Raw genomic sequence first — 10,647 nt, 5'->3', positions numbered from 1 at the left:
CGATCAGACAAACATGTCTTTCAGCCATATAGAATAGTCCATAGAGCAGCTTCTAAGACAAAAGACAAATCCAGTCGACATCGCAGGAACATCGTCAGCACTGCAAAGGGCGATTTGTAGTAAGGCAAACATCGATCTACCTCTAGGGCTGTGCGCTTCGCTTCGTGAACAAATAGCGCCGCATGACCTAAAATGAGTAAAATCAGAGCGCGTACTCACCTAGTGCTTGTGGCACAATAAAGACTATAATGTAAGAAAGGGCTTACAAAGAAAATACCACTCGAATTCAGCTGAAGAGCTTCTCTTGTTGAGTGAAAATCTTGCAATGGACTTTGCAAATTGTATCCTCTGGCCCTTTTACACTGATTTTCTTTGATGTTCCGTAGTCGAGGACATGTACAAACTTAAACGGATAACTGTGACATCCTTTGTCCTGTTCGTATCGTGTATTGTCAAACAAAAGATCCTAAGTTAAGTTACTCATTCCTGTGTGGGGTATTTCCACGTTCCATCCAAAAGAAACGTTCCTTGCCTAGACAAAAATGTATTAAGTTAGAATGTCTACACATTTCCTTTCTTTGCACCTATTTCTTACATCGGAATATTTGGTTTTGCGACAAAACGTGCAGAATACTTGCTCATATAGCACGTTAATCCACAGTAAAATATTTATAGGCAATTTGTGGTAATATATCCGTTTATTACCATACGTTTAAAATGTTAATGCAATAAAATTGTGATCACCTCCTGCGAAGCCTCCTTGGTGACCACCGCAGCCTATTTAACCTGTTGCTCGACTTTCACAGCGTAAGTTCAATATAAGTGCTCCTGGTGCTCATCCCTAGTACACGGATTCTTGCGTCAACAAGTGGTCTTCTAAAAAGTCTAGCTTCCAATGGATAAAAAAAACTAATTGAGTTTTTCGTGCCTACTAGTTCTATTTTTTTTGCACTAGCACCATCCGACTAGCACCTTGAATCGAATGGTCGTCCCAATGAGCTACTCCGCCGTGAAAGCACGACTGTGAAGATACTGTGGATTGGGGAGCGTAGACGGACGGCACTCGGAACAGAAGTACGACAAAGAGAACCTATAAATATTGTGGGACAGGTTATGAATGGAGTACCAGGTGACATGCCTGCACAAAATAGCCATTATGCACTGGTTTTAACAGTAGCAGCTGCTATTCGAAATGACAATCAAAATGCCCCAGGCAATTTGCCCTCGAGCCATAGCGCCTCTCACCTACGGAGTAACGAAAGGTAAGCCTCTAAATAAAAAAAGCTTCCACCAGATCTGCTACCAATACGTCAGCAAACTAAAAGGTGGTGATATATTACGGCTATTCTACATTGTCGACTCTTGTGCGACACGACCGGTGGACGTAATTTTCTAGTCCTCGAGAGGATTGGGTGTACCTGCTCGACTATAGGGCACCGAGTGGACAACGAAGAATACGGAGAAGCTTACTGAACGACAACTAGTACCTACCGGTGCTTACATCGCAGAGAAGGGCTCGTTGATGTCGGAGGCATTTAGCAGCGACAGGAGTGGCATCTAAGCCAAAAAAGGGGACAAGGATTACCTATTTGTGGTTATTAGACAAGGTTTTGCTCAGTAAAGTGGTTACATAAGAGTAACGATCGCAATAATGCGGCTTGAATGGCTAACAGAATTAGTTCTCTAGTTCGAGGTTAAGTAATTATAAATAATGTATTTGAGAACTAAACGACTATGCTAAAGTGGGCATCAATCCGGAATACTTCGCTAAATGAAAGCTTAAGTATTATTAATCAGAGTTTGCGTTAACTGGTCAGAGACTCGTTGCAGTTTTACGTTTCCAAGCCTAGACTTTTACTAAATATTTTCGGAAGTTGCCTATTATTACGTACAAATGAACTTGTAAGACTAGTGAAAGGGGCCGACGACTAAGATCAACGAAATGAAAGAAACCTGTAATGATAATAATCTATTTCAAACGTAACTATCTTTGAGATAATTACGGCTCTTGGAACACTCAATGATTTTGGTAAAATTAATAAGCGAGAAATCAGTTTTTAGCAAATAAGTTCGCATTGTCAATACTTGTATCACTGCGAAACTTAATAAGCTCAGAAATTTTGTTGCCAACTATTACCACTCACTTGTTCATTTATCATAGAACGTTGTTTTTGTATGCAAATAACTTTTATAAAGATGAGCCATATTAAATTTTCTCGAGGAGGCCAGCCTGCATTGGCCAAGTCAGTAAAATTTGCCAAAAAACTAACTTGCTAAAAAAAGAATCGGTTTTTTAAATGTGGTCGTCCTTTTTTAATCATTCACACCGACAGCAGGAACAATTGCGCAAAGGCACTGTGTATTTGTCTCAAGCGAACTCCTAGCCAACATAAAAATTTCTACAAAACCTTCATCTGCCCTATCCGGAGCACACAGCACCAACCTACTCGCCTGTCGGAAATGCAGGAAGTATTTTAAAACCCGTCGACTACTTACACGGCTTGTGAACATGCTTTTTGAGAGAAAAAATGTCCCAAAGGCAGTAGGTTTTTTACGTTCCCGCGGGCCGCCTAGCCGTCATCATGAAGTCATCGCTTCTCTATTGGAACTTATAGGGGCATTAAGTGTTTGATCGCCATCCCAAGCTTCGTGTGAGGGTAAAGACCAATTTCCCGCTCCGGCTAGTTCCGGACGGACTTGACCGTCATGAAGAAAAATACCGCGAAAAAAAAGCTCTTCGCTTTCTTTGGCCTTTCAGTGACGTAACTTGTCACTGTGTTGCTTGATAGACAAAAACTTTGCCACAACAAAGGAAGATAAGAATAACACGCAAAAGGAAAGGAAAGGAGAGATAACCCGATAGAAACGTGTGAAAATAAATAAACAACTTGTATTGTTTCAAAAAAAAAAAAACTTTTTCGATATATTAGTAAAGTTAATGCAATTTTCTATACTTCAACTAACTACCAAGTTCAAAGAAGTTGGGCTTCCTTCCAGTTTGAACACCTACTTTTATTACAGGAGCAACGGTCCATTGTATGAAATTTGGACTCGGATAAATACTCTATACATCGTCGTGAAAGATGTTACTGTCCACTGTATATTTATCACAGAGAGAATGAGTTCCCTGTGTTTTTTTTTGCTGCGAGAAAAGCTTCCGCTTAATATTCATGATATATCCATTATATTCCTTGTCACGGAGCTTGGCACATAAAGCAATATTAGTTTCTACACGTAACCGCAGGCAGTGGCAGCAAAACATTTGCTAATCGGCCATTTTTTTCAAATATTGACCCGTTATGACATTGACTGCTCATAAAATGAAGAAATTTACAGCTCTTCTATTCACTCAACCTCATTTATATTCACGCCAGCGAGGGTACGACCCGCGGCTCCGCACTATCCGCATTCATTATGAATACGCAAGATCTAGGTTCGTTACATGATATACCATTATTTTTCGCATTTTCTTTTATACTCCACGGGGTACTGGATAGAGGATTGACTGCTTGTCAGATTGAAGGCATTGCATAATAATAATAACAATACTCAAAGAGTATAATTGTCCGAGACAGGCGTCTGACCAATAGGAGTTAATCAGGACGAGACGCCGAGAACTCTGGTAATGCTGCTTGTGGTATTAGCATAACGTACAGCCCGCAGAAGACCGTTAGCAACGCTTTGCCGTCATGCTGTAAATCGCTTGGTCTGGGTTCCTAGGGGCCTGCCCATGTCTGCACATAGCCAGTCAGGACGGGGTATGCATATGGAGTGGCTGCGCTGAGAGTGTGCGATTCCTTGGGGAGGGATACAGAGGCAAGAAAAATAACTGTGGGGAGAATACAGGCTTAATAGGGCAAAGGGGTAAAAAAAGAAGGGGAATAATCGGGTCCGAAACGAGCGGATGACCCGGAAGACAATTAGTCCTACCCAGAAAAGAGGAGTCGCGTACGAGCATTTCTACTAAAACCAACACAACGGGAAGTTATTGGGGCACCTCGCACTTTCAGCCCATCTCAGCGGTTCGGGTTGGTAGATTGCTTACCGCTTAGGCAGCCCGACCCTACTAGCATCTCGATTCTAATAGAGCAGTAGGTGAAAGACGACCTGTGCTATGTGCTATAGAAGAAGCTCGGTAGAATGAGTGGAAAAACCTGCCGCACTCCAGCTCAGCAGGACCCCTGGATCAGACTTCGGTCTTAGGTTAGCCTACCGATCCTCCGCGGTCTTACTCCTGGACCCGGCTCTCGTCACCTTCTTGATCTATTAATGGTGCGAAAACTAGGCGACTGAGCAAGAGGACCTATCGGAAGGATAAATTATATCCTACCATCAGTAGGTGTAAGGCCAGGGGCTGAAGACCCCTTGCAATTAAAATCTCTATCCCAATGATGAGTAGGAGTGGGGGTAAAACTAAATTGTGGACAGCGTTACGTGGTCCGCTTCTACCTGGGTCAGGATGCCTGCAATTGAGTAAACGAAGAAACGCCAGCTAGCTGTTGACTGCTCCCATTACAAGTCATGAAAAGGATTCGCAAAGAACACCCACACGTGCACATACAATAAGCCGAACATGCTTAGCGTTCTGGTTGCTCGAGTCAACGCTCAATGAAAGCGTATTGACGAGCGATAGGGCTGGGGCAGATTAGTTTGCTATTAACTGTAGAAAGGATATCTATTAAATTCAGCCTAAATAATTTTACTGAGGGAAAGCTTCTCGCTGAAGGCTTTTTGAAGCAGAATATCATGGAATGAGTTACGATATACGATTTAATGTAATACCCTTAATGCTGTTATGCCACAGTGATAAATAACTGATAAGTTAGGCTTTCGTAGAAGCCTTGCAGTGGTCCTAATATGGTGTAAACCTACTGCTGTCCTATCGAAGATGTTGGTGCAACTATATAAAAAAGATTAGTTAATGTTTGACGGATTCAAGGGTAGGCCTGTAGTCGTAATCATTTGCATTGGTCTTTGATACTAATTGAGTGCTGAGACGGCTAGTTGTATCTGCAAAAAACTTAAGTCAGTTATAAAATCCTATAGGATAAAAATGAACACCTACATCTTCTATTATACGCTAATAAAACTAAAAATCTTACGTTAACTTAAAATTATATACCACAGTATGTTTAATAGGCCCTTCACCAACTTATTGGCAGCCTACAATTCATTTATTTAGCGTTACTAACGTATAATCAAGGACGTGTTCCCCTACTTAATACTCCATTCAGACGTGGCATTGGAATCGCACGACCATTCTTATCATTACCGTTACTACGTACGTGTGTAGATATTGTATGCTACAATTTTAATCGTGTTATAGAATACGGCTAAATCAGCTTGACGCTAGAGAACTAATCACGACTAATGCAGCAAATGGATCAAAGGTCGCAGAACCCTCGTATATCGATCACTTCGTAAAACTTACCTGCTTACGTGAACACGTAAAAAAAAGGTCGATAGCTATACGATTTCTTAACGGGTAGGTTAATTTAACGAAAGTAAGCGACAGAAAACACCGTAAAACAATCTGATTCCAGTTATTTTGCAGCAATGGTTTGGAGTACTTCGTTTCAAATTGGCTTGATCTTACAGCGTTTGCAGAAGACAGCCTAGAATTGGCAGTAAAGAGTAGACGATGCTAGTACGGTGCTTACTATGCAAATTTGTTTATTATTGTGCTATTAAAACGGGCTGCACTGCATCTACACTACTACAATAAGAGCTAGGAGAGAACTGGGCCAAATCGATAATAACAATTGACCAAAAGAAATCTATTCAGCCTTCTCAAAAAATCGGATCTGTGGAATCATCTTTACTAAAATTTTGAACAGTGATCAAAAGGACATCAGAACTAAAACGAACTGACAAATCAGCATCGTTCGACTTTAGTAACTTATACTAAATTATCTGTTTTGTAATTTCAGTGTCATGACTTGAACTTAGTGTTTCTCCTAATCTTACTTTCAATATGGCTCGGTGGTGGAGGCATCTAATAAGAGGGAAGTGTAAATTGTATTATTCTAATAACATTTTATATATGTGTGTATTTTTTTTTTGGTTTCTAAGTGTGTCGTCCAGTAGCAAACGTTTAGGCTACTCTTTTGAAATGGAGACCGAAACAATATGTTACATACACACCTTGTTCCCTGAGCTGAAACTATATAAGAGTATTAATTTGAAACGCTAAAACTGCAAATTACTTAAATTCATTTGTCGAATCTAGTTTCTTGACATGAATAAAGCTATCATTGTAACTGCTACTACAAACGTCGTGCTAGGGGTACCTTTGCTGATGAGCGAATCCTCCAGGTACCAGACACCCCAAGTGTGGCAGGTCATCTCCGGTGGGATACAATTTGATGCCGGCTGAAGGTTACTATCAAAACATAACCGAATCTCCCAAAGTATATCTATGCCATTTTTTTGACCTTGGCAATATAAGTAGAAACTACTACTATAACGTAGGGAAACGGCATTTTGGATATCTCTTCTGGAAATCGGTTTCTTATTACTGGGCGAAATGTGCCCAGTTGTTAGCCATTTAGAAATGTCAAAATGTTTATACAGCTGCAGGGTAACGTTGAAGTATTCGAGCGCGTTTGTGACCTTTGTACCCTGATAGATTGCATATGTTCCATATTCCATGAACTCGTCCGCCCACAAGACTTCGTTACTGCTGTTGTGACTCGGCCAGAAGCGATTGAGGTCGTCACGGATACACTTGATTTCGTCGATGTGGAATGTGTCGTTGGGGCTCGTAAACGTAAAATTTCTATGCCCTGCGGACGCATAACGCATATGTATGCATTAATAGTATAGATGCCTGTTGTTATCACAGTAAATCTCCACGTACCCTGCTTCGTGTCACAATATTTTGCCAAAGCTTTATTTACTTGATTTCAAATAAGCGATTACGTTTTTTTTACGGTTTTTTACGATTACGGTTCCGGTTTTTCAAAAAAAGAAAGATTCAAAAACACCTACTTATGTACTTTGTGCATATACCATGTTTTCATATCATGGTAACAATGCGCACAAGTGGATATTTTGTGTCAATATCTTGATGAGATAAACAGTCTTACATATATGCTAAACTTTGAATGCTATTTGATAGCTAACTCTTTAAAAGCCTGGGTTAAGGTTTGCTATCAGGTTTCTACGTTTTGTCCATGATCATTGTCGGATCACGCTATATATACCTCTCATTGGCCATAAGCCACGTACTGTCCAGAGAATGGCTTGACGGGGATTCTCTAACTTATGGCAATTTGTTTCAGGTGAGTGACATACTGCAGCTCTATTGTGCAGACTAAGCCAGAAATTGTCGTGAAGTACACCTGCATAACTGATACTATTCCAGCCATAAGCCTCCGTAACAAGTAAAGTTCCAACAAGAGCCGCAATCATTGCTAATCTCATCTGTAACCGAAATAAATTTATAAAAAAATGGTAAGAACTTTGGTTTAGTTGCAGATTTGAATAGCTATCGTTAGTGAAATTTCGATTTGGCCTGTGAAAAGACCGCTTGACGGTCGAAACACAGCCAGAGTTTGAAGTGTCGCTAAAGATAAGCCTTAATAATCCCCGTAAGGGTACGTGATTGAGCAACTATATATACTCTAACGGTTAGGCAAAATTAAAGTCTAGAGAACTCATTATTAGGAAAATGCCAAATTAAATTTTTTTGATAGTTTGCTTTTTTCATTATCTTCTAAAGCTCGAGTAGTTAAGTTTTGTGTTCCAGTCTTCTAGTCTTATTTTGATCCCGCACTTCCTTCTATAATGGCTGAATGAGATTATTGACTGTTTGGGCTATTGAGTTTGCAAGATCTGCGTCTCCGGTGGTACCCGTTCGATCGCCCAATGGAAAAGAACAACAACTAAGTGGGTCGAGCAAGAAAAAACTAAAAAAAAGTGAAATTCAATATTATCGAAGGAGTACTCCTGTTTTGCGTGCATATGCATAGGTAGGAACCTAGAGGCCTGACAATAATGGAACCTTGCTTGGATAGGTTAGCCGCTCGCTGTTAAACTGATTATTGCCTTGCTTAGAAAATACATCTCTCATACTTACCCGAAGCGAAGTATCTGTTATTCGTTGGGACACGAGCCCGAAAAAAATGCTGTTAAAGCGTTTACCGCAACACTTACTCTGCGAAATTGGCAACTTTTACTTAACAGCTAGCTTCTTGAACGACGCTAACCATTGTAGCCCAATTTCGTAACTTCTTTATTTGATTTTAATAACGAAGGGACCCCAGGTTGAATACTATTTGTATCATACACTTTGTCCTCATAACTTCAGACAAGGAGAAAAAACAGACGTTACAATTAATTTGAACAGAAAGTAAAGAAACAAACATTTTAGTCGACTAGATAAGAAGACTTCACAGAGTTTCGTCAGGTTACGAAAATAATGTAGCCACGCCTTAAATGTGTGAGTCAGCTATGGTACCGTGTTTCGTCTTCTTCTTAAATGTCAACTTCTAGAATCTTGGCCAACACAATACAAAGCTCTGGCATAGTCTGACAAGCCAGGGGTTACTGAGTGAGGTCCCGTTATCCATAAATATTGTACGATATATGCGATTAAACGAAAAGATATAGCATACAAGTATTTGTACTTTGCGAACTTGAAAATTAAGGAGTGAGGTTCGAGGTGACAGAACTTTATGTTACCCAACCAATCGGATAGCGCATTAACCGCTTAATTTGCTTCTTGCAATTAGGATTTTATTTTTTTTTATCATATTGAAATTAAACGTTTGATCATTTCAAGACATCCCTTTACAATAGTATATGTTCATATAAACTAATACCACTTTCTCATGGTTATTTACCGATCTTCTATCTCACCTCTTGATACGGATAAAATAACTTTTTTAATTCTAGTACAATTATACTAGACAACTGTGAAATCAATCTTTTGTTGATCAGTTTAGTGGGTCTATACGTACTGTAGTTTCCGTTTGTTACTTGATAACTTTAGCTTTTGTCTCACGTATCGCTGCGAATGAAATTTTCGCAGAGTTTGTCGCTGAGACATTTTTTGAAAGTAAATAAAAAACGCTCTACGTATTACCTGTCTGAAGGTTCTAGCAATCATCGCTGCGATGCAACCTTCGAGAATTAGTTTTCCCGCATGTTTAATCTTATTATTGTTTAAAGATCAAGTTTGACTTAGTTAGCGCGTAAGCTTCACCAATCGCATTGAAAAAGTAGAGATCTCGCCCAAACATAATAGGTATCTTTTGCTGGGTCTGCTGCCCCTGTCTGCTTGGCAGTGGGTATCGTTCTGTGCAGCTACTGCATTGCTCCTAAAGTACACCTGAGACTGTACGATGCCTTTGCGTGCAGTAAAAAAAGAAGCCCAAAATGGTCAAGACATCTAGTGATTTTGAGCACCCATCGTATTTCTGCTTCTCGCTCAAGAACGCTGGTACCTTTTGCTATAATAAAGACGTGCGGTAACGTTATTCGAGACGTAATAAGCCGACGGAACGTAATAATCGCCTATACCCTCAATGTTTGCCTTAGTCCTAGTAGTTCTATTCGGTCAGTGGTGAAATGCACGCTGCGATATGCACTTTGGCATTATCGGCTACCGTAGTTACCCGATAACGTGCCGGTCCTAACTTTGCAATTAATTGCTTTGTATATGCGTACGTTGGCCGAAGTCGTATTAAAGAAAATGTCTGCTCTAAAGAAGATAGACAAGTATGTATATATTCATTCGATAACAATCTAGCAGGTTGAGAAGTCAGAGCACCGAAAGGTGCGTGATGACGGTTGTTCAATTTTAAATCCATTTGCTTTTTTTTTTTTTTAATAATAACAGACACGAGGATACGATACGATACGTATTGGCTCGGCGCATTATTTGTTATTCTGTATACAATCAGCGAAAAATCTATTGTCCACGTTCGGATATTGATCGGCTACCAGTGCCAACAACGGATACCAATAATAGGTGATAAATATAATCAACAGCTTTCATAGTACGATGCTCGCCAATGGCAGTAGATTTTCGAGAGCTATAGCGTCCATAAATCACCAATTGTTAGTAATATAACGAGAGCTTCGCCGCTGTTTTTTCCTTCGGGATTTCCTTCGCAGTTCTCCATGTTATACGCAATATACATCTTCTCTCTTGTCGGCTTTCCCTCTTGTTGTAGTTCAAATGGTACACAACAGGCTGGGACTCCCGTGTGTCAAGTAAACGGATAAAAGCAGGTATTGCTGATACTGTTACTTCACCTTGATACTGATGTTATTGTTTGTGTTACTGCTGTACGTGTCAAATATCGGTTTTTGAATTTGCATGGGCCTCAAGTCTTGGAGGCCGCTCCCCTCGAACTAAATCCACCATTACTCCAGCTAACAGTTCGTTTTAGACTAGGCAACCGTTTGAGTCACAGAGTTTTCAGAAAAGGTACTATACTGAGGAATATCATATAGGGAGCGATACATATCTTACATGGATAAGAGGACAATCCTAGTCAGGCTAGGCAGATCGAAAGGGACGAGGGCCTTACTAGGAGTAGAACTGGGCTAAGTTTGGATAGTAGGTGGCATTGTTCGTGCACCCAGGAGTAGTTGTCCTTGTTTGCTCCTTTCTCGGCCGCTTCTCCTGCTCTTGGG

The 10,647-nt window shown here is 40.3% G+C and overlaps 1 protein-coding gene across 2 annotated transcripts; it reads right to left on the bottom strand.

Annotated features, from left to right (window-relative positions):
- Positions 1-381: 381 nt before the first annotated feature.
- Positions 382-8,223, bottom strand: LOC111254272 (ribonuclease DdI-like). 2 transcript variants are annotated; one of them, XM_022814923.2, is made up of 4 exons: positions 8,081-8,223; positions 7,206-7,425; positions 6,291-6,785; positions 382-532 (listed from the first exon to the last, which is right to left on the bottom strand). In XM_022814923.2, exons 2-4 carry the CDS (start codon positions 7,423-7,425, stop codon positions 477-479), a joined length of 771 nt encoding a protein of 256 aa, XP_022670658.1. In that variant the 5' UTR covers positions 8,081-8,223; the 3' UTR covers positions 382-476. The 2 variants fall into 2 exon arrangements, with proteins under 2 accessions (XP_022670658.1, XP_022670657.1); XM_022814922.2 differs by lacking the exon at positions 382-532 and adding an exon at positions 792-1,090.
- Positions 8,224-10,647: the final 2,424 nt, after the last annotated feature.

This window comes from Varroa destructor, unplaced genomic scaffold (assembly GCF_002443255.2).
Source record: "Varroa destructor unplaced genomic scaffold, Vdes_3.0 BEIS01000007.1, whole genome shotgun sequence".
Lineage (NCBI taxonomy): Eukaryota > Metazoa > Arthropoda > Arachnida > Mesostigmata > Varroidae > Varroa > Varroa destructor.
Note: the sequence above shows the minus strand (reverse complement) of the source record. Positions and strands in the feature narration are given on the sequence as shown.